The following is a 27,726-nucleotide window of genomic DNA, read 5'->3' as shown; positions in this document are numbered from 1 at the left end:
CCCAGACAATCTGAGCACATGCTCACTGCTTGAGCTATTCTCCTCCATCTTTTAGCTATAGAACTTGTTGGAGACTTCATATCTCTCAACTCGGGTATTTGCTTGAAATATTAACTTCAACTCCTGGAACATCTCATATGGTCCATGACGTTCAAAACGTCTTTGAAGTCCCGATTCTAAGCCGTTAAGCATGGTGCACTAAACTATCAAGTAGTCATCATATTGAGCTAGCCAAACGTTCATAACGTCTGCATCTGCTCCTGCAATAGGTCTGTCACCTAGCGGTGCATCAAGGACATAATTCTTCTGTGCAGCAATGAGGATAATCCTCAGATCACGGATCCATTCCGCATCATTGCTACTAACATCTTTCAACATAATTTTTCTCTAGGGACATATCAAAATAAACATGGGAGCTAAAGCGAGCTATTGATCTACAACATAGATATGCTAATACTACCAGGACTAAGTTCATGATAAATTAAAGTTAAATTAATCATATTACTTAAGAACTCCCACTTAGATAGACATCCCTCTAATCCTCTAAGTGATCACGTGATCCATATCAACTAAACCATGTCCGATCATCACGTGAGATGGAGTAGTTTCAACAGTGAACATCACTATGTTGATCATATCTACTATATGATTCACGCTCGACCTTTCGGTCTCCGTGTTCCGAGGCCATATCTGTTATATGCTAGGCTCGTCAAGCTTAACCTGAGTATTCCGCGTGTGCAACTGTTTTGCACCCGTTGTATTTGAACGTAGAGCCTATCACACCCGATCATCACGTGGTGTCTCAGCACGAAGAACTTTCGCAACGGTGCATACTCAGGGAGAACACTTATACTTTGATAATTTAGTGAGGGATCATCTTATAATGCTAGCGTCAATCAAAGCAAGATAAGATGCATAAAAGATAAACATCACATGCAATCAATATAAGTGATATGATATGGCCATCATCATCTTGTGCTTGTGATCTCCATCTCCGAAGCACCGTCATGATCACCATCGTCACCGGCGCGACACCTTGATCTTCATTGTAGCATCGTTGTCGTCTCGCCAATCTTATGCTTCTACGACTATCGCTACCACTTAGTGATAAAGTAAAGCATTACAGGGCGATTGCATAGCATACAATAAAGCGACAACCATATGGCTCCTGCCAGTTGTCGATAACTCGGTTACAAAACATGATCATCTCATACAATAAAATTTAGCATCATGTCTTGACCATATCACATCACAACATGCCCTGCAAAAACAAGTTAGACGTCCTCTACTTTGTTGTTGCAAATTTTACGTGGTTGCTACGGGCTTAGCAAGAACCGTTCTTACCTACGCATCAAAACCACAACAATAGTTTGTCAAGTTGGTGCTGTTTTAACCTTCGCAAGGACCTTGCGTAGCCACACTCGGTTCAACTAAAGTTGGAGAAACTGGCACCCGCCAGCCACCTGTGTGCAAAGCACGTCGGTAGAACCAGTCTCGCGTAAGCGTACGCGTAATGTCGGTCCGGGCCGCTTCATCCAACAATACCGCCGAACCAAAGTATGACATGCTGGTAAGCAGTATGACTTATATCGCCCACAACTCACTTGTGTTCTACTCGTGCATATAACATCAACGCATAAAACCAGGCTCGGATGCCACTGTTGGGGAACGTAGTAATTTCAAAAAAATTCCTACGCACATGCAAGATCATGGTGATGCATAGCAACGAGAGGGGAGAGTGTTGTCCACGTACCCTCGTAGACCGAAAGCGGAAGCGTTAGCACAACGCGGTTGATGTAGTCGTACGTCTTCACGATCCGACCGATCAAGTACCGAACGCACGGCACCTCCGAGTTCAGCACACGTTCAGCCCAATGACGTCCCTCGAACTCCGATCCAGCCGAGTGTTGAGGGAGAGTTTCGTCAGCACGACGGCGTGGTGACGATGATGATGTTCTACCGACGCAGGGCTTCGCCTAAGCGCCGTTACAGTATTATCGAGGTGGACTATGGTGGAGGAGGGCACCGCACACGGCTAAAAGATCAAGCGATCAATTGTTGTGTCTATGGGGTGCCCCCCTGCCCCCGTATATAAAGGAGCAAGGGGAGGAGGCAGCCGGCTAGGGAGAGGCGCGCCAAGGGGGGAGTCCTACTCCCTTCCTAGTAGGAGTAGGAGAGGGGGAAGGAAAGGGAGAGGAGGAGAAGGAAAGAGGGGGCCGGCCCCCTTGCCCTAAACCAATTCGGTTTGGGCCTTGGGGGGCGCGCCCCACACTCCCCTTGCCGCCCTCTATTTCCACTAAGGCCCATGTAGGCCCATTAAGCCCCCGGGGGGGTTCCGGTAACCCCCGGTACTCCGGTAAAATCCCGATTTCACCTGGAACACTTCAGATATCCAAATATAGGCTTCCAATATATCAATCTTCATGTCTCGACCATTTCGAGACTCCTCGTCATGTCCGTGATCACATCCGGGACTCCGAAAAACCTTCGGTACATCAAAACATATAAACTCATAATATAACTGTCATCGAAACGTTAAGCGTGCGGACCCTACGGGTTCGAGAACTATGTAGACATGACCGAGACACGTCTCCGGTCAATAACCAATAGCAGAACCTGGATGCTCATATTGGCTCCCACATATTCTACGAAGATCTTTATCGGTCAGACCGCATAACAACATACGTTGTTCCCTTTGTCATCGGTATGTTACTTGCCCGAGATTCGATCGTCGGTATCTCAATACCTAGTTCAATCTCGTTACCAGCAAGTCTCTTTACTCGTTCTGTAATACATCATCCCTCAACTAACTCATTAGTTGCAATGCTTGCAAGGCTTAAGTGATGTCATTGCCGAGTGGGCCCAGAGATACCTCTCCGACAATCGGAGTGACAAATCCTAATCTCGAAATACGCCAACCCAACAAGTACCTTCGGAGACACCTGTAGAGCACCTTTATAATCACCCAGTTACGTTGTGACGTTTGGTAGCACACAAAGTGTTCCTCCGGTAAACGGGAGTTGCATAATCTCATAGTCATAGGAACATGTATAAGTCATGAAGAAAGCAATAGCAACATACTAAACGATCGAGTGCTAAGCTAACGGAATGGGTCAAGTCAATCACATCATTCTCCTAATGATGTGATCCCATTAATCAAATGACAACTCATGTCTATGGTTAGGAAACATAACCATCTTCGATTAACGAGCTGGTCAAGTAGAGGCATACTAGTGATACTCTGTTTGTCTATGTATTCACACATGTATTATGTTTCCGGTTAATACAATTCTAGCATGAATAATAAACATTTATCATGATATAAGGAAATAAATAATAACTTTATTATTGCCTCTAGGGCATATTTCCTTCAGATTTGATCAACCGTAGTACCGTTCCATTGTCGCGACTGTGTTCAGATCTGGGATTTGAACTCGTGCGGTACTACCGCACCATCCGTGCGGTACTACCGCTCCTCAGGAGCGGTACTACCGCGCGAGGCGCAGAAGTAAAATTTTACTTCCGCTCTTGGCACGGTACTACCGTGCCATCATGGCGCGGTACTGCCGTGGCTAGAGCGGTACTAAAATTTTAGTTCCGCACATCCGTGCGGTAGTACCGTTGATGTCAAATTCCCCATGTGGCATTTCCCAATGCTCTTTCTACTTGTTTCACTTGTTTTGCTACGGTCTTTGCATTGACCCTTCTTGTTTCTTTTGCGTGTTCTTGTGTTGTGTGTCATAGGTGGTGGCTCCAGTTCCAATGTCCGTTGATCGAACCCTGTTCGCGACACGGGCTCAAAGCGCCTGCGCAACCAAGATGAAGCTCCAGAGGGCTCCAATGCCCCCAAGCGCAATGTCAAGACCTCAGCTAGCAAGTACAAGGAACCATCAATGGGCATGGATGAGATACCCCTTGCTGAGTTTGTCACTCGGAGGAAGATCAACCCCTATGTGAATCCCCGTGCAAACTTCAGAGGGAATGATTTGTTCTGGAGCAAGCAGCAGAATCTCATCTATCTGGATGTGATCAAGGCCAAGCAAAATCTCTACATAGATGTGCACTGGATTGACATGAATCATATGAGGCAGGATAAGCATCGTGATTATTTTGGTGAGGCTTTGGACCTTGTGGAGCAGTTTGGCATTGAGGATATGATCTCTTTCCACCAAGACTTTGACCCTGAGGTTGTCGCTCAGTTCTTTGCTTCGGTTCACTTTCATCCTGATGAGGAACGGAACATGACCTGGATGACCAATGGACAACGGATGACTGCTAAGTGGAAGGACTTCATGGATTTGCTTCAGGTTCCTAACGAGGGGCTCAACACGTCTGTTGGTGTTCGCCCTCATGCCAATCCCGAGTCAGCCAGCAAGAATAAGCTACAGCCCTACTATGTTGAGAAGAAGCTTCCAAGTGGCAAGAAGGCGTGGGTACTGAACTCATTCCTTGACATCATGCATCGCATCTTCCGCAACTCCCTCTTTCCGCGCATTGGTGACAAGGATAAGGTGCATGCCTATCTCGTGGATATGATGCTCATGTGTGAGGAGGCGCGTCATGCTCAGACACAACCACTTGATGTCTCACATATCATGTGGTGCAAGCTTCGGTTTGCGGTGTTCAACCGTAAGGTCCCATCTATGGACCTTACCTGTATCTCTTGATCACGAAGACTTGGGAGAATCTCTATCCCCAGGATGATTTTAATGCCCCCGACTGGATGATTCGTCATGAGCCCATCAAGCTCCGGATCTAGCCTCAGTGGGCTAACATCACTACCCGGGCCGAGGCACCGGCTGCTCATATGGATGTGGATGTGGATGAGGATGAGATCGAGGTGGAGGGCGCTGATGAGGACAACTCTGCCGGCTACTCGCCTTCATCTTCTGAGCCTTCATGGGCTAAGAAGCTGAAGAACAAGATGAAGGCTCTGTTCTGCATGCAAGCCAAGGGGCAATACAAGTCTCACGTTGCTTCCAAGGAGAGTCGTCGCCGCGACAAGAGGATCTTGAGGACTTTTGGTGAGGAGATATCCAGCGGGTCCGAGAAGCACATCACCCCAGAGGCGGCCTGGATGGCAAAGCATGGCTACAAGTGGACTGATTCTGAGGAGGATAAGGAGGAGACCGTTCCATCTGCCGAGACCGACGAGGAGCGCGACGAGTGATCACTTCTGCTTCAGCCACCACTTGTGTCGTAGGTGACCTCTTTGCCTTTTTGGTGTCTCGATGCCAAAGGGGGAGAGAGTGTAGGATTTGCGAGTCATGTGTCGTGTTTAGTCTTGTTGCTTTGCTTTGCTTTCGTTCTGTTGAACCTCGGTTGCTTTGATTTGGTTTGAGCTTGTGAGACCTTTCTATCATATGGTGTAAGACATATGCACTCTAGCATACCTCATTGAGCCTATGCTTTCTTGTGCTCTGTACTTTATGCTCTTAGTTATCTTGCTTAGTGTTAGCTTTACTGTTGCAAGATATGCCTTGTCTATAAAATATAGGGCGAGTGTTGATCCTAGTATGTGTGCCGTGCAGTCCAAAGCACCTCTCCAGATAGCACACATCTAGGGGGAGCCCGTTTATATTTTAGAGATGTGGGGTTTGCCCATGTTCTATGTTATCTCCCTTTATGCAAATCCCGTATTGTCATCAATCCACCAAAAAGGGGGAGATTGTAAGGGCATATTTATCCCTTAGTTGTTTTGGTGATTGATGACAATGCTTTTGCGGACTAATCGTGTGCATTGAGCGTTTCAGACATATCATGACTAGGCACAAGACGATTTGGTGCCCCTCGGAGCTTATTGAAGACGGCGTTTCTCTACGTTTCTTTTCAGTGGATTTGAGTCGTAGGAAAGTCGTACTATTAAGAGGGGGTCCGCGTTGGAAAGGTTCAGGTGGAATCATCACGTACACATCTACTCCTTTTGCACCACCTTTCCTTTGGCTCTTTGGAGCATCCTCTGTTTCTCCATGTCTTTGCAAAATGAAGAACTCCTTGTGTTGCTGTTCTGGGGCATGCGGTAGTACTGCCCTTCGGAGCGGTAGTACCACAGGCTCTTGCGGTAGTACCGCAGGTGCTCACGGTAGTACCGCTCCCCAGGGGCGGTAGTACCGTGGCCTCTGGCCAGGCTCAGCGGCTCGTGCGGCTGTAGGGGCGGATGCAATTTTTTACATCCGCGCCCTACGCGGTAGTACCACCCCATGAGTGCGGTAGTACCGTGAGTCCTGGCCTGGCACAGCAACAGAAGAGGTAGTAGGGGTGGATGTAATTTTTTACATCCGCGCCCTACACGGTAGTACCGCTCCAGGCTTGCAGTACTATCGTGTCGGATTTTTGCACAGATCCCAACTCAGCGGAAGTTGCCACGGATGTATTTTTATATTTCTGTGCCTTCCCAAATCTGGACTATCCCTGCCTTGCGGTAGTACTGCGGCAGCGGTTCTACCGCCCTCTGCTTCATCGCATCAGGGCTGCTTTGGATTCTGCTGCATGGGCGGTAGTACCGCATTGCCTTGCGGTAGTACCGCGTTCCCTAGCGCTAGTACCGTGTCTCCTGTGCGGTAGTACCGTGCTTCATAGGCTGAGTTGGTGGGTAACGGTTGGATTTGTTCTTTCACTATATAAGGGGAGTCTTCTTCTCTGAGTTGACCACCTCTTTCACCCCCAAGCTCCATTGTTGCTCCAAGCTCCATTTTCGCCCGATCTCTCTCCCTAGCCAATCAAACTTGTTGATTCTTTAGGGATTGGTTGAGAAGGCCCCGATCTACACTTCCACCAGGAGAAATTTGATTCCCCCCACTAATCCCTTGCGGATCTTGTTACTCTTGGGTGTTTGAGCACCCTAGACGGTTGAGGTCACCGCGGAGCCATATTCCATTGTGGTGAAGCTTCGTGGTGTTGTTGGGAGCCTCCAATTAAGTTGTGGAGATTGCCCCAACCTTGTTTGTAAAGGTTCGGTCGCCGCCTCCAAGGGCACCAATAGTGGAATCACGGCATCTCGCATTGTGTGAGGGTGTGAGGAGAATACGGTGGCCCTAGTGGCTTCTTGGGGAGCATTGTGCCTCCACAACGCTCCAACAGAGACATACTTCCCCTCAAAAGGAAGGAACTTCGGTAACACATCCTCGTCTTCACCGGCTCCACTCTTGGTTATCTCGTGCCTTTACTTGTGCAAGCTTATTTGTGTTATATCCCTCGCTTGCTTGTGTGCTTGTTGTTGTTGCATCATATAGGTTGCTCACCTAGTTGCACATCTAGACAACCTACTTTGATGCAAAGTTTAAGTTGGTAAAGAAAAGCTAAAAAATTGTTAGTTGCCTATTCACCCCCCCCCCCTCTAGTCAACTATATCGATCCTTTCAATAGGCAACTAACAATTTTTAGCTTTTCTTGACCAAATTAAACTTAGCATCAAAATAGGTTGTTTAGATGTGCAACTAGGTGAGAAACCTATATGATGCAACAACAACAAGTACACAAGCAAGCAAGGAATACAACACAATATAAGCTTGCACAAGTAAAGGTGAGACATAACCAAGAGTGGAGCCGGTGGAGACGAGGATGTGTTACCGGAGTTCCTTCCCTTTGAGAGGAAGTACGTCTCCGTTAAAACGGTGTGGAGGCACAATGCTCCCCAAGAAGCCACTAGGGCCACTGTATTCTCCTCAGGCCCTCACACAATGCGAGATGCCGTGATTCCACTATTGGTGCCCTTGAAGGCGGCGACCGAACCTTTACAAACAAGGTTGGGACTATCTCCACAACTTAATTGGAGGCTCCCAACGACACCATGAAGCTTCACCACAATGGAATATGGCTCTGAGGTGACCTCAACCATCTAGGATGCTCAAACACCCAAGAGTAACAAGATCCGCAAAGGATTAGTGGGGGGAATCAAAAGTTTCTCTTGGTGGAAGTGTAGATCGGGGCCTTCTCAACCAATCCCTAGAAAATCAACAAGTTTGATTGGCTAGGGAGAGAGATCGGGCGAAAATGAAGGTTTGAGCAACAATGGAGCTTGGGGAGGGAAGAGGTGGTCTTCTTGGGGAAGAAGACCCCCTTTATACAGTGGGGGAAAAGATCCAATCGTTATTCCCTCTCTCAGCCGCACGACGCCGAACTACCGCACACGGCCTCGATACTACCGCACAGGGTTGCGGTACTACCGCTGCAGGGGGCGGTACTACCGCTTGCGCGGTAGTGACCAGATGAGGGCCTGTTGCACAGGGCAACGAGCGGTAGAACCGCCGGAGCGGTACTACTGCACGCCCCTACGGTACTACCGTAAGGAAGGTATCAACTGGCACTGGAAATGCACGGAAGTAATAAATTACTTTCGTAGCAACTTCCGCTGAGGTTGGAACAGTGCAAAAGTCCGGCACGGTAGTACCGGACAGCCGTCGCGGTACTACCGCGTAAGGGCGGATGTAAAAAATTACGTCTGCGCCTACTTCCGCATACATTAGCTTCAGGGCTGGAGACAGTGGTACTACCGCTCACCAGGAGCGGTACTACCGCTGGACCCTGTGGTACTACCGCTCCCTTGAGCAGTACTACCGCACGCCACAGAGGCTTTAGCATTTGGCAGCCTTTATATCGCAGAGACATGGATAAACGGACGGTGCTCCATCGAAGCGAAGGAAAGATGGTGCAAAGGAACATATGTGTACGTGTTGATTCCACCCTAACCTTTCTGAAGCGGACCCCCTCTTAATAGTACGGCTTTCCTACGACTCAAATCCACCGAAAAGAAACGTAGAGAACAGCCGTCTTCGATAGGCTCTGAGGGGCACCGAATCGTCTTGTGCCTAGACATGAGATATCTGAAATGCTCAATGCACACGATTAGTCCGCAAATGCATTGTCATCAATCACCAAAACCACTTAGGGAGAAATATGCCCTTACAGCATCATTTAGATCAATGTGCACACAGTATCATACTTTCCATCGAAGGCTCTTAGGATCTTCTTGATGATGAATTTGTCGGTCATTTCTTCGCTTCCTAAGCCGGCAATCTCATTTGTGATGAGAGCAAGCCTAGAGTACATTTCCGCGACTCCTTCACCATCCTTCATTTTGAACTTGTCAAGTTGACTTTGAAGCACATCCAATTTGGATTCCTTGACGGACTCGGTACCTTCGTGCATATCAACCAAACTATCCCAAATTTCCTTTGCATTCTCAAGGCGGTTGATTTTGTTTAATTCTTCGGGGCACAACCGTTGAAGAGAATATCGCAAGCTTGAGCATTGTATTGCAGCATCTTCAACTCTTCCGCGAACGCTTCACGGTCCGGTTCTCTTCATCCTCGAAGTATTCACCTTGCAAACCAATACGCATAATAGCCCAAACGACGGTGTTATGACCAAGAATATGCATTTTCATCTTATGCTTCCAACTAGCAAAATTTGTACCATCAAAGTAAGGACCTCTACAATGGTAATTCCCTCGCTAGACGCCATACTCTCCTAGGTTGTGAAACCAAGGCTATGATCACCAAAGCTATGGAAATCAAGGCAAATGGAGACCAAAGCTCTGATACCACTTGTAGGATCGAAAGTAGGTCTAGAGGGGGTGATTAGACTACTTGACCAAATAAAAATCTAGCATTTTCCCAATTTTAAGTGTTGGCAGATTTTAGCAACAAGTACAAGTCAAGCAATCAACCTACACATGCAATTCTAAGAGTGTAGTAGCGGAAAGTAAAACATTGCATATGAAGGTAAAGGGAAGGGTTTGGAGAAGGCAAACGCAATGTAGACACGGAGATTTTTGGCGTGGTTCCGATAGGTGGTGCTATCGTACATCCACGTTGATGGAGACTTCAACCCACGTAGGGTAACGGTTGCGCGAGTCCACGGAGGGCTCCACCCACGAAGGGTCCACGAAGAAGCAACCTTGTCTATCCCACCATGGACATCGCCCACGAAGGACTTGCCTCACTCGGGTAGATCTTCACGAAGTAGGTGATCTCCTTGCCCTTACAAACTTCTTGGTTCAACTCCACATCTTGTCGGAGGCTCCCAAGCGACACCTAACCAATCTAGGAGACACCACTTTTCAAAAGGTAATAGACGGTGTGTTGATGATGAACTCCTTGCTCTTGTGCTTCAAATGATAGTCTCCCCAACACTCAACTCTCTCTCACAGATTTGGATATGGTGGAAAGAAGATTTGAGTGGAAAGGAACTTGGGGAAGGCTAGAGATCAAGATTCTAGTGATAGGATTGGAATGTCTTGGTCTCAACACATGAGTAGGTGGTTCTCTCTCAGAAAATGAGTAGTGGAAGTGTAGGCACGTTCTGATGGCTCTCTCACTAATGGGGAAGGGGGTGGAGGGGTATATATAGCCTCCACACAAAATCCAACCGTTACACACATTTGACCCAACTCGGTGAGACCGATTTAGTTCAAAATGTGAACGTTAGGAATCTCAGTGGGACCGACATGATCAACTCGGTGTGACCGATGTGCTAGGGCTATGGCAAAACCTCATCTCGGCGAGACCGATTTCAGCAAAGATCAAACAGAGAGGATATCAAGCAAACTCGGTGGGACCGATCGCTCATTTCGGTGAGACCGAAATGTTACGAAGGGAAACAGAGAGTTTGCAGGGCCATCTCGGTTAGACCGAGATCCGTATCGGTGTGACCGAATTGTCTAGGGTTTCTGGCGGTGGCTATGCCAACTAAACTCGGTGACGCCGGATAGAGTAGATCGGTGGGGCCGAGTTTGACTTTGGGTTTTGGACATATTTGGAGTGGGAAAGTGGTTGAGGGGTTTGGAGCAATATCACTAAGCACTTTGAGCAAGTAGACCATTAAGCAACACCTCGTCCCCTTTTAATAGTATTGGCTTTCCTATAGACTCAATGTGATCTTGGATCACTGAAATGAAAAATGAAGAGTCTTCAGCTTTTGCCAATCTTTGTCCTTAGCATTTTGAGGGGTCCACATCTCTAGTCCATGCCATGCCAATCATTAAACTTTCTGAAATAATCAACTTGAATGATCATTAGTGCAATGAGCTATATGTTGTTATGAATTGCACTTTCACATTAAAGTCTAAGGTCCCCATCAATTCCCAATGCAATAGTTTATAAACTCGTGGATCGGTAATATCTATCACTCCGACCCCATCATAAAACAAACTAATCACGTAATGCTCTCCTCTTTTTGCCCTTATAGGTGAAGTGATATGCAGTCGATGTTCGCATATCACCAATAGAGAATTACACCACAACATAATATCAAGACATTAAATTTTATGCAATTTCACATGATTTCTAACAACCGGGCTTCTCTCTGGTCCTCAAAAATGTAATAGACTACTTACAAGACATCGTATTGATCATGATCAATGGGGTAATGATATGGATAATAATTTGAACACACAAATCTTTTACATAATAATCATTAAGCATCAACTACGAATAAGTAGTCAATAGTAGGAAGCAATCTCAGCTTTTGAGGTACTAGTTCATAGATTGAAACGAAGATGAAGATGGAAGTGGTGATGGTGTTGATGAAGATGAAGTTGGCGATGATGATCCCCACGATGAATGAGGTGTTGGTGACGTCAATGGCTTCAATGTCGATGTCAACATTGCTTTGGTCATTGTTGCTTTGATTTCCTTCCTACCCCTCCCTCAATTTCTTTCTACAATAATCTTGTGCCCAAACTAGCTTGTGTGTCGCTCTAATTTGCTAGAGGTCATTCTATTCTTCTTCAGCTCAGAATGCTACTCTGGTGATGAAGAAGGAGAGATCCGGGGAGTTGGCATGTGCTGCTTGGGTTCGATCTCATCGACAATGACGTTTGCAGCGCGACGACGACACCCACGGTGGTCGACGTACATCGCTCCGTCATCATCTTCTGGCCAAAGGGCGGTTACACTTCTTCCTCCAAGGCAATGTGCAAAAAAGGAGGCGATTATGTTCCTGTTCGGAGTCCATGGCTTCTATTCCCGGAGGTTACAGGGGACGAAGAGGTGGAAGTCTTGGCATCCCAAGTGGGCTCGTCCCATACGGCGGCAAGGTTAATTATGTGCAGTTGTATGGGACCTGGTTGCTTTTTTTCACTCTCTGCTTAAGGTTTTCTTTGCATAAGTCGGGGATTGGTTTGTACTCCCTCCGTTTCAAAATAGATGACCCAACTTTGTACTAAAGTTAATACAAAATTGAGTCATTTATTTTGAAACGGAGGGAGTAATATCTTAGTTTCTTTGCTTTTTGCTGTAATCTGCAATGTACTCCCTCTGTCTCAAAATATAAGAACGTTTTTGACACTAATGTAGTGTCAAAAACGTTCTTATATTATAGGACGGAGGGAGTACTTATCTTCTACTCCCTCTGTTTCAAATTAGTTGACTCAGATTTGTCTAGATACGGATATATCTAGACATATTTTAGTGTTAGATACATCCGTATCTAGATAAATCCAAGTCAACTAATTTGGAACGGAGGGAGTATATGTAAATAGCTAGCCCCCACCAACTATTTTAGAGCACATGCGGCACTCTGCCACCTCAGCATCCCAATAAGTTTTAGAAATTAATTACATGCATGTGTCCTTACCCGGTTTTCTTCCCCTACTCCGTACCGGTAACTGGGTCATATGATCTCATCAAATATATGCAATATTAATTCAAATATTCATGTTCATATAATCAAATCTCATGAAAACATATTGCAACCAATTTCCGTAGCAACGGTGTGTCATCTACAGTAGTTGTTTATGTTTATAAGAATGCAGTTCTGGAGCCTCCCAGGCCCTCCTGCCTATAAATCTCAGCAACATGGACCGGTCCAGGTGAATCCTCTGGCAGTTTTGGGGCTACAACAATGGGCTCCCGGTTGCATATAACTAGCTTCAGCACCCACCTCCTCCACTCTACTCACAATGCTAAATGGAGGCAGTGAGTACTGAGTGCCACACTTAGGGAATTCATAGCGTACACAGAGGCAGTGAAGCAGCATTGATAACAACAAGTAACACAACCAAAATTACCAGGCACACTGCCATCTCCTGAAGCTGTAAAACACACCTGAAAACAACGGTGGATCACGGCCAAGCCAAGCTGTTTTATTATCCAAACTATATACATCCATAAGTTCCTTACGGTGATACATCGCGACTGCATTCTTACACGAAATTAGCCGTTCTGAAGTAGTAGCAAGTCGTAGTCTGGAGTAGAAGGAACAAAAGACAAGGGCCGTCCTCATCCCATGCCCCAGCGCCTCGGACACGTTTTGGGTAATAGAGGAGCCTCAGCCACTATATCTTCAACCCCAAGTGAGGATGCAGCTCAAGAGGCTGAGTTCTACTTCAGACTTAATGCCCAGCTCAGGGACTTTGGCATTGCATGAGGCGACTTGGATCTCCGTGATTCATGTACGCCACATGCTCATTGCTCCGACAGAGAAAAACCCTCCAAAAGTCGCAGCACAAGATGGAAATTTTACCTGCCTCGATGCTTATATGCTCTAGCTTGAGTGGTTCGTACATCAAACAAAATGTCTTCATCTCACCTAACCAACCCTAAAATTGTTAGGAGAAATAGAGAAATTAGTTGTCAAGTAGTTGGGACACAGAGGAATAAAGCTAGGCAAATATAGAGATTTATTAAGCGTGGTTTGGTGGGAAATGATAAGGAAACCCCAGCAGTCTCCTAAAGGAAAGTTTCACCAGTATGCATTGCGCACATGTAATATAGAGATGGCACCATAACTGGACTACCTGATAATCATTTCAATGTGCTATATTATATTTAAAAAAGTACAGCTTTTACGTTGCTGCGTAATTGTCAGTTCATAATTTGTCATATAAGGAAATCTTATTGTCCCAACCACCATTTCGATGTACTACTATATTATATGTAAGAGAGGTACAACTTTTACGTTGATGTGCAATTGTCAATTCGTAATTTGTCATATAGGGAAATCTGATTGCCCCAACCACCATATCAGATCCCACTGACTAAATCGCAGAGAGGTAAGATTATCAGTCATGATTTAGCACAAGAAAACAAATACCTTGACTTCTGTAGAGCCAAATCCTTCCTCCTGCCTTCTTGAGTGACCGCAGTTCTCCCAACAGAAGAAATATTTGGCTCAGCTAACGGGTTGGTGACAAATCCACCCTGAACTCCAAACTTCTGCCTTTCCCACTTGTAAGAAGTTCTGCTCCCTTCCGAGCTGTTTGGAACACTGGAGGCAGAAAACCTGGAAGAGTTTCTACCACCATCATGCCTTCTCCAGAATTTTGGGCTCAGAATGCAACAGGTGTTCACACGGGGCTCACTGCTTGACATCCTTTCAGAAGAAACGGCCAAGTCACGTGATATCTCATCCAATGCCATCTCTAGGCCATGGACCCTTGTCTCCAAAGAATTCATGCCATTCTCAGATTTCCCCATAAATTTCTGATAAATAAGATGAACAACAATGTCAGATAAGCTTCCAATACACATGTAAGAAATCAGAAGCATGTCAGGTGAGTTACTGCTTATAAGGCCCATGCTACTAATTACTAGCAGTATAAGGCTTGCAATTTGACATATCAATTGATGGATGACAGACTCAGGTAAACCAGCAAAACACATAAATAAAATCGTACTGTTTGCAAGGTCAGATTCGAAATTATGATAATTGCAGATTAAGACATTGTTATAAAGCATAAGCCATGTTCCTGTCCAGGTTCCCCCTATAGCATGAAATTGTCAATGTCACAATTTGGCTAGTGTCACCTAGACATGAAAGATAAATGCACCCTCTTCGCAACACCAACACAAATATATCGATCGAATATCTGACTACGGTCACGGTAGGCATAACTTAGCTTGCCTGAAGTTCATGACACTTATAAAATAGCCAATGCAATGAGCATTTTTTACTTATTAAGTTTGGCAGACAGTTTTCATGGATACAAGACCTATAACCCTCGCAGGGAATGCCATATTGCTATGCGTAAAGTTCTGCAGTGTTTTCAAAGGCCAAAAGATCCAGTGTACTGACAAGCCACGCCCCATTTTTTAATAGCAATTGTACATTCTTGCTAATAAATATGAACTGAGCAAACCGTAAGAACATGCTGAACCTGCTTGAACAGCTAGCACTAGCTAATTTTTTGCCCTTAACATGAAAGTTCATGGTCCTAGTTGAATAGAATTGTAAAATATAATGTCCAGCATAAAAAAGCAAAATCACCTGGAGAAGGTCAAGTAAACCAGTCTGCTGTTTTTCAATCTGAAGCAGCTGCGACCTTATCTCTGATAAGCCCTCGTCTTTGAGACCTGACTGAGCCCTCTCTGAACCACCTTCAACCTCAGAAATCTCTTCCATGTTACCACCACATTCATACGGAACAACTCGCGAGCCAGCTTTCGCTCCAGCCAACTTGGTTGCCCTCTCTTCATTGCCCTGGAAAAGCGCCCTCCTTGTTTCCAGCCTAGATCTCAGATTGCCTCCTTTCAGAAGCTTCTCCTCCGTCACCTCTTTGATCGGGGTAGCATCAGGTGCAATTGCAGTGTCAACCTTGTAGTCGCAGTTCTTCGCTTGGCCTACCTTGCGGTCTGAAGGCGGTGACAGCCTCTTGTTTCTGATGGATGAGGGGCTGTGCTTTCTTGTGACACCGGGTGACACATCAGGAGGAGGCGACCTGCTCGTAGGTAATCTATTCTTCCTTGTCGCCGATTGAACGGAGTTTGAGCCTAAGGAAGCAGCTGGATATCTCCCATCACTTACACTCCCTGCTTGATCACAAGATGAGTTGTGTCAAAAAAGAAAGAAACAGCAGAGCCCCAACAGTTCAGAGTTTTGTTGGGAAATCAAATAGTTAGTACAACATGATTTTCCTAGTTTCTACTAGTAGCAGTATCAACGATTAGTTGAGCCAACCGTCAATTTATCAGATCTGCACAAGTAGCAACCAAAACTTGACATGTTCCACGTTAGACGCATCACCTGCGAGAGAAGATCTTCGTTGTGAAAGTGACGCCGGCGCCGTACACGAGGATAATTCTTCCTCTTCGATGTCTGGTATCTCTTTCCACGCCTCGATCATCCTGCTCATCGAGTCCCGCACAATCTTGACCTACATTGACGAAAAGGCACCGAAAATCTAAGCGTCGAACCACAGATCCAGAAAAATATGTCACACCACGCAGATCCAACCAAACGAAAGACCAACCTTATCGACCCTCCTGGCCTCAAAATAGGCAAGGCAAGAGGATTTGTAGGTCATGAGAAGATCCTTGTATTCTAGGGCGAATGCGGCTAGCGCCTCAGCCGCGGCCTTCCTCGCCGCCCAGTCGTCGCTGGCGATTGCCTCGCGGAGGCACGGGATGGAGGCGGTCACTTCGGCGTCGCCGGCCACGGCCGCGGAGGCGCCGATGAGGGCGATGAGGGCGGGCTTGGCCTTGAAGGCATTGCTGCGGAGGAGCTTGAGGAGGCGGGGCTGGAGCTTGTGGAGGTAGGAGGCGAGGTCGGCGGTGAGCGGGGAGGCCTCGACGGCGGCGACGGTGGCGAGCGCGGCCGCGAGCTGCGCGCACTGGTCCTGCTCGTGTAGGAGCGCGTCCGCGAGGGGGCCGAGCGCGGCGGCGGCGGAGGCGGAGGCCGCCGCGGCGGCGCGGGCGGCGTCGACGAGCGCGCCGCGCACGGACGAGTCCTGGTCGCGGACGCGGCGGAGCGCCGCGGCGAGGATGCGCGGGACGAGCGGCGCGACGGCCTCGCGCGGGTGCGACGCGGCGACGAGCGCGAGGAGGCGGAGCGAGTGGCGCCGGAGCGGGGTCTTGTCGGTGGGGCGCGCGTCGGAGACGGCGGAGACGAAGGCCGCGAGCTCGTCCGCGGCCAGGGCGCGCGCGATGGCGTCGAGCTCGGCCGCCGCCATGGCCTCGGTGTCGCGGTCCGAGAGCCGGAGGAGGCAGCGGTTCACGCGCTGCTTCAGCGGCTCGGGGGCGCCGCGCGGGCGCGCGGCGGTGCCCATGGACAGCAGCTGGCGCGCGGTGGAGCGGCTCGGCGAGGAGCCGGGAAGGGAGTGGCGCCGGGCTTTATTAATGGCGCGCGCGGGGCGAGGGTGGTTAGGGGGAGAAGGAGGAGGAGGCGGCACCGAGGAGTGGCATGGAAGCCACTGAGGAGCGACACCGAATAGGTGGCGGGCCGCGGGCGGGTGGGGAGCTCTACCTCCGTGGTAGAGGAAGGGGAGATCCGGGATGGCGCGATGTATTTATGCTTCTCTTTTGGTTTTATCCTTTTTCTAACCCTTTTCTTCTCTTGCTTTCTTCCCTTTGTATGCACCGAGGAGCAGCTTTGTTTGCCCATCAATCCACCGGCATGGAGTAGTAATCTGTCTATATCATCGTTAAGAGCATTTTACATAATTTGAGCCAACAGTCGTTGATGTAGAGAAGTGTACCACAACAAGATGACTTCCCGACTGTCTATCCCAACAAGGTTTGCCCAGTTTCGATGAGAGAGGAGTGATGACGATGACTTCCCAACTGTCTACCACAACAAGGTTTGCCCAGTTTCTACGAGAGAGGAGCGATGACGATGACTTCCCGACTGTCTACCACAACAAGGTTTGCCCAGTTTTGATGAACGAGGAGCGATGACGGATATGAATGTAGTTTTTTGTTTACTTCTTAGTACTGCATGATGTTTGATGTATGGAATGGAAGTTTTTTCCAGAAAAATATAACTCATATAGTAAGATGCACCTTAGGCCAACTCTATAGGAAGAGTTAACATATATAAAGACATTGTTGTTTGCTCTTTTTCTCCTATGGCATTACTCCTTTTTAATATGATTTATTACTAAACAATGCCAGACATTGAAACCTAACACATCGGCTTAAAATGAAAAGGAGTTAACATATATAAAGACATTGATATTCGCTCTTTTTCTCCTACGGTGTAAGTAATTTTAACATGGTTTGTTACTAAACAATGTCAAACATTGAAACCCAACGCGTCGGCTTAAAAAGAAAAGGAGTTAACATATATAAATACATTGATGTTCGCTCTTTTTTTCCTACTGTATAACTTTTTAACACGATTTGTTACTAAATAATGCCAAACATTGAAACCCAACACATCAGCTTGAAAAAGGGAAGAAGCATTTGCGCCATCTACATTGGATATACCTCACTCACCGTCTCCACGATCTACCGCAAACGTTATGACTATAGATCGTAATACATCGGTCAAACAACATGTAACCTAACAAAATGCACAAAACTCCAAGACAACATCTCCAAGCAGGAGTCATTGCTCAAACGCGAGCGCGTCCAAGCCGACTAGAGTTTCCTTGCCTCCCACCACCAGTGTCGTCGATCTACCTCATCTTCTATGGCCTTAGTGCCATAGAGGCACGATGGATTCTGGCCCTTGTCGGCGGGAGGGTTTCTGCTTCATTTTTAGGTGTTTTCAGAATTTGTTTAGGGTTTTTGGCTTGCTTAGGAAGGCGAGACGATGACGGCTCCCTGAAGATGGAATAAGGTTATCCCTGCCTAGCCCCGTTTCGACGGTGCATCCAGTGTCGTCAAAGGGTGTGTGAACGTGTATCTTCATGGATCTCACGCGATTCGGGCGGTGTTTGTCTTTGATGGACCTACTTGGATACGGTCTTCGTTCATTTGTGTTTGTGTGTTTATAGGTTCGAACCTTCCGATCTACGCTTCTCTACATCGACTACGGGTGTTTTCTGGTGCACTGGCCCTTTGAGGCCTTAGCACGACGATTTTCCGATTCTTTACTACAACAAGGTTGGCCCAGTTCTGGTGAGGGAGGGGCGATGGCGGCATGCCTTCAACTCATTATTGTGCTTGTAGTCGTCGCTAGATGGTCTATGGACATGGACGTAATTTTTGTTACTTCTGATGTTCTTTGTACCGTCATGATGTTTTAAAAAGATAACTCATATAGTAAGATGCACCTTAGACCAGCTCTAAGGAGTTGACATATGTAAAGACATTGATATTTGCTCTTTTCTCCGTTGGTATAAGTCTTTTAATATGTTTTGTTACTAAACAATGCCAAACATTGAAACCCAGCACATCGGCTTAAAAAGAAAATTAGTTGACATATATAAAGACATTGATGTTCGCTCTTTTTCTCCTACGGCATAAGTCTTTTTTAATATGATTTGTTACTGAACATTGCCAAGCATTGAAACCTAACACATCGGCTTAAAAAGAAAAGAAGTGTCGACGCCATCTACATTGGATCTGTCTCACCCACCGTCTCCACGACCTACCCCAAACACTACGACAGTGAATCATTAATACATATGCCGAACTATATGTGACCTAACAAAGTGCAAAAAATGCCAAGACTACGTTTTTAAGTAGGAGCCACTGCTCAAACACAATCGTCATCGGGTCCAACCAAAAGGCTGAACATGGGGCTATCACCCCCAGCACCCAACACCTTAAACAAGGAAACATTGTGCAGAAGTCGATGTTTTCTGATGTAGCGAGAAGGCTAGATGATGGGTTCTCGCCCGAAGGAGATACATACTCGATATCAAATGCGCTAATGTCGAAACCCACCCTCTCAAAGCTGAAAAGTCCCAGCCCTGCCACCTAGCCCGAGAGATTGGAAATTCAAAACCTCGTGGTTGTATGACCCCAACGCTTGGATCCATGAAGCCTCGTCGAACCCATGTGAGCTCCCCTTGCCAAATCAACATGAGATCGTTGGCCTGCACAACTCCAATGACGAGGACCACAAAAGCTATGTCGATGGGCACCCAAGATGTGTCAGATGTCGATCATAAAAGTTGGGTTCACGCTGCCATGAATTTCTTGCATCGTCACGAGAAATGACAGCGAAAGAAGCCCACCACCGTTGCAAATCATTGGTGGATACTACAGAAAAAGGAAGGTGGTGGAGGAGAAGGGGCCACCACTGGTCATCACCGAGCCCCCGTCGAAAACCCCACTAAGGGCCACTGCTCGCTTCACTCCACACCCCGCCGGGAACACATTCCAGTGCCACCAACTCACCAAGGTCTTCCGCGCCACCACATTGCCGTCTCATTGGAGGCAAGCCCTTGTGGCGGCAAGTGGAGGAGACACGGAAGATGGAGCTAGCATCGGTGGCTAGGAGGCGCCACCCTAGTCGCCCTCGAGCAACACATGGCAATCCCATTTCTCCGTGATTCTAGTTCGCCAGACACTAAAGCGTATGATTATTTTTAACCGGGCATTTGTTTTATTTTCTCTCATCTACGTCAACAATATTTTTGCATAGTAGAAGATGACGTACTACTTACTTGACACCGCTGGCCACTACATGCAAATGAACAATAACGCACATATTCCGAACATAACATGGTGCTTACAAACGTCGTAGGAAGCTGATACAATTTCCAAGTTGGATTTTCAGCACAAGCATGTTGTCTATAAAAAAAACTATCTATTTTAAAGGAAATATCATATGGTAAAATTAGTAATATCTATACGATGTTTCCGTTACCAGTACTTCTTTATTTCTCTTTTTGCGGGTAAATTTAATGTATTACTCAAATCACAAGGTCCTTACAATCAGCAACAACTAGCCCTAAAGAAAATGCCGGGCCAGACCCAACCCAGGTCATCGTTCTACCCTCAAGTCTTCTAAACCTAGCTAAGCTATCCCTAGCTTTATTTTGAGAACGATTTACATGAATAATTTTAGATAGTCAAACTTAGAAATGTTTGGTCGATTAAAATGATCAGAGAACTTAAAAGTATATTTGACGACAGAAATTCATCTTGTTTGCGACACGCCATGCAAATTTATTCACTGCGGACCAAACTCTACGGACATAGAAAGAAATAGTACTACTACGATTACCCAAGATTTGCCAACTCACGTTCCGTGTGAATTTATTGCCAGTGAGAAGAGCACCAAATCCTGATTAATTTAGCACGCACGCACAGTGAAATGGGAGCACCTCTGCTTGTGGCACAAGCAACACTCGGGGAACTCCATCGGACAAGCATGTGAAAAACAAGAAACGCTGACACCTGTATTTGACTAATCTGCAGTTGCAAGTCACGTGAAACAGTGAAAGAGCATCCCTACGTACGTACAGCCGCGGCTTTTGGTGCTCGTCACCTGTCAGAGTCAGACATGCTACACCAACCTAGTACCACCCGTTGTCGATCTACAAAATTTTCTTTTCAAGCATCTGTGTAACACACTGTTTTCTTTTCACGGCAAATAGGATCCACTGTCAATCAACCATCAGTAGTGTGCACATGACTGTCCGTAAAATGCATCACGTACTATAAGCTACTAGTAGACGTTAATCGTTGTCGGTGCCTTTGAGGGATCCATATCAAGTCAAACAAAACACCAATTATGAATCACGTGAGTTGGGGCCAGAAAAACCTTAGGATACCGCCGATTCCATTTGGAACAAGACCAAAAATGAAACGGAAGACGCCGAGCACCCCTATGGCATCCCCACCGAATGATGATTGATGATTTGATCTAGACGTCGCAACACGAGCAGCTTAGACACATTTGTCACACCAGTCTTCACTTCCAATTAACCTCGCCACCGGTAGCCTTCTCGAATAAGTATATACCCACGGTTTTGCCATGACGGAATTGTTTTAGTTGCTTTACGGTGGTTGGTTCCCAACTCATTTGCACTTCCACAAATGGTTCTATAAGCATCTACAGCCGGACGTCCCAAACCGGCTCAAACGTTCGAGCGGCCCGTTCGGTCATTGACCGGTCAAAAAAATTTGACCCAGCCGGGCACCTGAAATGGGCCTCAAACGCTCGGGCTGTCCGGCGTCCTTCATATCCAGCCCAAATATAGGACGGATATGGGGCTGTCCGGGCGCGTTTGACACATCAGCCCGGCCCACCCGACCCCACACCCAATCTGAAAACCCTAACTCACTCCACTCTAGATCCGTCTCTTCTTCTTCCCTTCGATTTCTCCGTTCGATCCACTCCGACGACTTCGGCGATTGCAGCGACCATGTCGAGCGTTGGCAGCCGCTCCTCCTCCGACTCCGACAAGGAGCCGACCCTCCGCATTGCCTTTGAGAGGTCCAAGGTGGACACGGGTGACAAATTCGGGCCTCTCCTCCGCCGGCGCTGGCTCCTCCCAACCTGCGCTTGGCTCCGCGCGGGCTGCGCAATCTGTGCCTCCCCCATGCCGCCCCCTGCCCCTGCCGGTTGCTGCTCCCCCACGCGGGTAGCGGTGGGTGCTTGTCCCCGCCCAGCCGGCCCGGACGCGCACGCCGAAGTCGGAGGCGCGCGCCGCCCGCCGCGAAAGGTAGCGGGCAAGGGGGAGAGACGCGGCAGAGAGCTCTGTCCGCCGTCGCCGCGGGTTACTGACGGAGTACGGCGCGTTCTCCAATTTAATTTCAATTTTAGATGTAGTTTTAAGCTGTCCATTGTTTATGTGAGCTTCAATGGTCCTTTGAACATCCGGTCGTGATCTTTCGGTGAATGAACGATAGGCGTGAAGGGACGTGGGACGGGGCGAGCTGCAGAGCTTCCAAAGGCCGCCGCGCACCGCGGTAGGGTGGCGCCCGCGCTAGGCCAAGGCGTACGTACGTGGGGTCTCCTCCCCGAACGGCCCAGCGGATCAGGGTGGCCAGGGTGGCCAGCCAGTACGGACGAGCCGGGGCACGTGACGCACCGCTGGCCGCGCACCCTCGCCTTTGAGACCGAGCGGCGAAAAGACTAAAAGAGAGCACGGTTCTGTGTAGGCACGTATAAATACTACAGCAAGAAAAAAAAAAGCTACTTATCCGCGACACCGTCTTTCGCCGGAGCACGCTTTAAAGCTAAAAACGGAGTGAATATGTGCATGTGATGCCTGGCTGCTCGTAAGAGTCAAAGTAAAAAAGGGTGTCACATGCAAGACACAATGGTGTACCGTGTACGTGCCTCTTTATTCAACTCCATCGACGTTGAGGCATCCGTGCATCAGAATGGCATCACAAATGAAACATTGCCCGGTCAAGCAAGAGCTCTCATATCTGAGTGGATAGCACTGCATTCTGTTTCCATCACGCGCCACATGCATGCACAGGCGATTTGACGTGGATAATTTTTCCCGATAATGATTGATCAACGGTGGACTTGGATAGATTGTTTAGGAACAGAGTTATTTCACATGACAGATTGACAAGGGTTCGGCCGCGCGCAGAGGCCAAGGGGTACGGCCCGGCACAGCCTGTGAGAAGAGCATAACTGCACGACCGTCAGCCTGTCAGATTCCTCGCACGGAGGGTGCCGTCAACCGCAGGAAACACAAGGTCACAGCACTGTTCCCCGTTCACCGCCACCACCGCTACTGTAGTACTCCACAGTCACGCCGGTATATGTCACCTCCCTCCACAGTCATGGCCACTGTTCTCACACACAAGATTGACCCCAGGAGTCCAAACGAGAATCGTGCGCGTCCAGATCAACACGATCCAATCACACGCATGTGCATGCATGCATCCAATCCATCCGTCGCGGCGTCGCCGTTATCACGATCCTGTGATTCGCGGGCGGGAAACGGCCAACGTCCCACGCACCGCAAGAGGCGTCGCCCCGGCGCTCTCGCATGTGCCGCTGCCCCGAGCCTTCCAACGCCGCGTCCGCATGTGACCAGCCACAGCTCGTACGACGTATCTATCTCTGTGCGCTTGCCCGTTCACGCATGGCGCGAGGCGTTCCATTTTATGCATGCCATCGGCGCCGCGCGGCGGCATGGGACCGGCGCCTTCTCCATGAGATGAGAGGAGAGCACAGGAAAGGAAAGCGCTTTGCAGTGAAAGCGTCACGTTTTGAAGCGGTGGCTATACTATACGGCTGGGCGATTTCCATTTTCTTCTTTCAGAATTGGTATTGTAAAAGAGAGTTGATCATTGCTCAAAAGGAGTAGTAGTACCAGTGCAACGCGGGTTGGTGTCGTGGGCGAGTGGATATTGAATGGCATGGGATCCACTTCCACCTGGCTGGCCTCAATTGGTGAATCTAGGCAGGGGGTTCCAGTGGACGCCACTTGGGGATGTTGCCGATCGATGCTTCCCGGCAGCTCGATGCAAATGATAGTGAATTGAGCCTCTCCCTGGACCCTGACCAATTCAGTGAGAGCGCGATCAGGTTATTTTTGCCTGCAGCTTTGATCAAGTTATTTTTTGATCAAGTTCGAATGCAAAAAAAGGTTTTGGCCAAAAATCGTCAAATTTTGATCGAATTCGGCCGGAACAGTTTCCACATGACCGAATTTCCCACCCCTGTGTATACTAGTACGTGGTGGTACACATCTGCGGCGGGTGGGCAGAGCTCATAAAAATCAGCGCTTAACCGTGGCGGTGCATCATCACGTGAGGGCAGTGAAAGAAAGGGAGAAGAAGCGTGGCCCTGCGTGGTTGCCATCAACCCGTACGAGGACCACCGCCAGCGTTCGAAAGCGAGCCATGCCTTGCCATGGATCTGGTAACATTCTTTTGGTTAATTTACTCAGTGTCTGCAGCTTTGGTGTTCACGGCTTCACTCCCCATTGCACGCGCTTGGGAAAAGGGTTTTCCACTCCCGTCGGAGCGAGGACGCCGTCCTCAGCATGCCTGCAGGTCTCAGTTTTTATTTTTATTTTGAAACAGAGGCAAAAGGCATTAATTAAGAAGGAGAGTTTTGAGTACATGAGAACCGGCTTTACAACATAGCCCATCAACATAAGGTGCAAACAAATTACTCTCGCGACATGATGATACTCACATGTCTAGCCCCCGCGGTGACCCACGTCCTAGCCTCCTCCTGGATGAGTTTGAGAATGTAGTGTGGCGGCGTCGATTTTTTCTGGAAGACTCTATCGTTTCTCTCATTCCAAATGACCCAACATACAAGCATGGTAAGTGAGGCCATGGCCTTCCTGTTTGTTGTATTTGGTTTGGACATGCCTGTCCACCAACACTTGGTGTTGCGTTCCGTCCCTCACCCATTCATCTCCAACGCCCCAAGTCCAAGTCATGCTTTGACCATTCTCCAAATACGCAGGGTAAACCGGCATTTAAAGAAGAGGTGACCGGATGTCTCGGTGGCCCTCCTGCAGAGGGTGCATAGGCCACAGTTCTCCCAACCCCTCTTCTGCAGCCTATCCGCAGTCCATATCCTGTTTTGGATGGCTAACCATGAGAAGAACTTGACCTTGGGAGGCGCCCAAACCTTCCAGATGGTCTTGTTCCTGACTGTGGAGGTGGAGCCCAAGAATTGTGCCCTATAAGCAGAGCCTACCGAGTATTCTCCATTTGCCTCAAATTTCCAAGTGATGTCGTCGTCCACGTCCATTGGTAATTGTATGCCTAGAAGCCGCACCCAGAGGTCAACAAACTGGACAATGTGCCCCACCGTGAGGTCGGTAGAAGGGTTAATCTTGTGCACCCAAGCCTTGTCGCGCATGGCCTCCCTCACGCACCATTTTTTTTTGCTTGCAGGCCGCAAAAATGAGGGGGGCAATATCCTTTGGCCTTTTCCCTCCTAACCATGGCGCTTCCCAGAAAGGTGTCTTCCCTCCGTTGCCCAAGGTGATGACTGTGGATGCGTAGAAAAGGTTCATATCCACCTCGGAGCATGGGTTGCCCAGGCCAACCCACAACTTAGACGGGTCCTTCCATGCCATCCAGGGCCATCTCATCCTGAGAGCTCTCGCAAATTTCCCCAAGTGGAGTATGCCAAGCCCACCGAGCTGTGTAGGGCGGCAGACTGTCTCCCAATTGACCTTGCATTTTGCTCCTGTAGTTGTGTCGCTAGCTGACCACAAAAATGCCCGCTCAATCTTGTTGATGCTTTGCAGCACACCGGGGGGACTGTGAGTGGGGTGATGTGGTAGATAACTTGTGAGGTGAGGACCGATTTCACCAAGGCCGCCCGCCCAATCGTGGTAATGTTCCGCCCCTGCCGGGGGGGCAACCTTGCCGCAACTTTATCCTCAAGGATTTGAAAGTCAACCCTTTTGAGCTGCCAGATCGAAAGGGGAAGACCCAGGTACTTCATCGGAAAGGACGTCCGCATAGCAGGAAGGCTGGCCAGAATGTCATCCAGGTTCATGTGACCACACCGAACAGCAACTACAGAGTTTTTTTGAAAGTTGGTTGACAGCCCGGTGACCTCGCCGAAATATCTGAGGATGGCAGCAAGGTTATGGACGTCCTCCCGCGTCGGCGAGATGAAAATCGGCGCGTCATCAGCATAGAGGGAGGTCCGAACATGCGATCCCCTCCCTCGAGCTTGTGCATGTCTCAGTTTTGGTATTGGAGTAGTGGTAGATTCAACAGTGTCTGAATCAAAGTCCAAATGCTGACGCCCATGCCTATCCTCTTGCCCGCTCGTGCACGTCCCATGTCCCAACAGGCGCGCATTTGTGCGGTGGCCGGTGGGTGACCTCCCTTAGGCTAATTGGGCAGAGGAAACTTGGTGCAGGTGAGCCGTCGGTGCCTCGATAGCTATGGAAATGGAATTCATCACCGTAAGCAATGCTCTCTCAACGCTGACGCTTGTTGGGTGGCTCCCGTCCGTCTCGCGGGCGGATCTGGCCGGTGGCGCCGGCATGTGATGTGCCTTCGCGGTGCTGGCGTGGCCCAATGGCAAAGCCACGTAGTACCGTCAAGTCTCGTACTCCCACTGAACAAAATGGAATGCCATGTCGCAGGGGAACCGTCGAGGCTCGACAAAGGACGTGCGACGGCAGCGTTACGCGAGGCCATACACACGCGTCCGGCGCCCGGCGCCCGGCGCCGCGCTCAATTATCCATCTCCACATGCACGGCCGCGCAATCATGCATGGCCGTGGACTCGTCTACTCCGGCGCCTGCTTCCTCTTGTACCGTCAGCCATGTGCTCGCTTTCTTGGACCGAACTCCCCGGCGAACGATCATGGCACTTGAACCACCCCAGAGCTCCGCGTATGCTTCCTCGACATATATTTATTTACAACGTCTGCTGCAAACTCCAAGAGATCGCTGCGACTTTCCACAAGGATCGGCGACAAGAATTCGGGGGCAATTGACGTGCAGCAAACGGGAAGCATGTACTACGTAGTACGTGCCTCGTGGTCATGAGCCAAGCTGTATTATAGATTGGTCCACGAATGAATGCATGAATAAATTCAGCTGTCCATTTCCTCATAAACTTCGCCCCCAGGGGGCAGGGAGCAGAGCACCACACACACTACAAGGCTATAATGCACGGCGGACCACCGGACCTCTGGGAACATCCATCGGCGGCCGGCCACGATCCCGCATTCCTACATTCCTACAGTAGCATTCTTACTGGTGTATTATTATAGATTGGTCCACGAATGAATGCATAAAATAAATCCAGCTGTCCATTTCCTCATAAACTTCGCCCCCAGGGGGCAGGGAGCAGAGCACCACACACACTACAAGGCTATAATGCACGGCGGACCACCGGACCTCTGGGAACATCCATCGGCGGCCGGCCACGATCCCGCATTCCTACATTCCTACAGTAGCATTCTTACTGGTGTATTATTATAGATTGGTCCACGAATGAATGCATAAAATAAATCCAGCTGTCCATTTCCTCATAAACTTCGCCCCCAGGGGGCAGGGAGCAGAGCACCACACACACTACAAGGCTATAATGCACGGCGGACCACCGGACCTCTGGGAACATCCATCGGCGGCCGGCCACGATCCCGCATTCCTACATTCCTACAGTAGCATTCTTACTGGTGTATTATTATAGATTGGTCCACGA

General features: G+C 48.5%; 1 protein-coding gene across 1 annotated transcript; it reads right to left on the bottom strand.

Moving 5' to 3' along the window:
* Positions 1 to 13,061: 13,061 nt before the first annotated feature.
* On the bottom strand, positions 13,062 to 17,192 carry LOC109754495 (TORTIFOLIA1-like protein 3). The gene is made up of 5 exons (XM_020313399.3): positions 16,190 to 17,192; positions 15,964 to 16,093; positions 15,208 to 15,749; positions 14,035 to 14,423; positions 13,062 to 13,540 (listed from the first exon to the last, which is right to left on the bottom strand). The coding sequence occupies exons 1-5, from the start codon at positions 16,982 to 16,984 to the stop codon at positions 13,531 to 13,533; spliced, it is 1,866 nt and encodes a 621-aa protein (XP_020168988.1). The 5' UTR covers positions 16,985 to 17,192; the 3' UTR covers positions 13,062 to 13,530.
* Positions 17,193 to 27,726: the final 10,534 nt, after the last annotated feature.

Source organism: Aegilops tauschii, chromosome 6, assembly GCF_002575655.3.
Source record: "Aegilops tauschii subsp. strangulata cultivar AL8/78 chromosome 6, Aet v6.0, whole genome shotgun sequence".
NCBI lineage: Eukaryota > Viridiplantae > Streptophyta > Magnoliopsida > Poales > Poaceae > Aegilops > Aegilops tauschii.
Note: the sequence above shows the minus strand (reverse complement) of the source record. Positions and strands in the feature narration are given on the sequence as shown.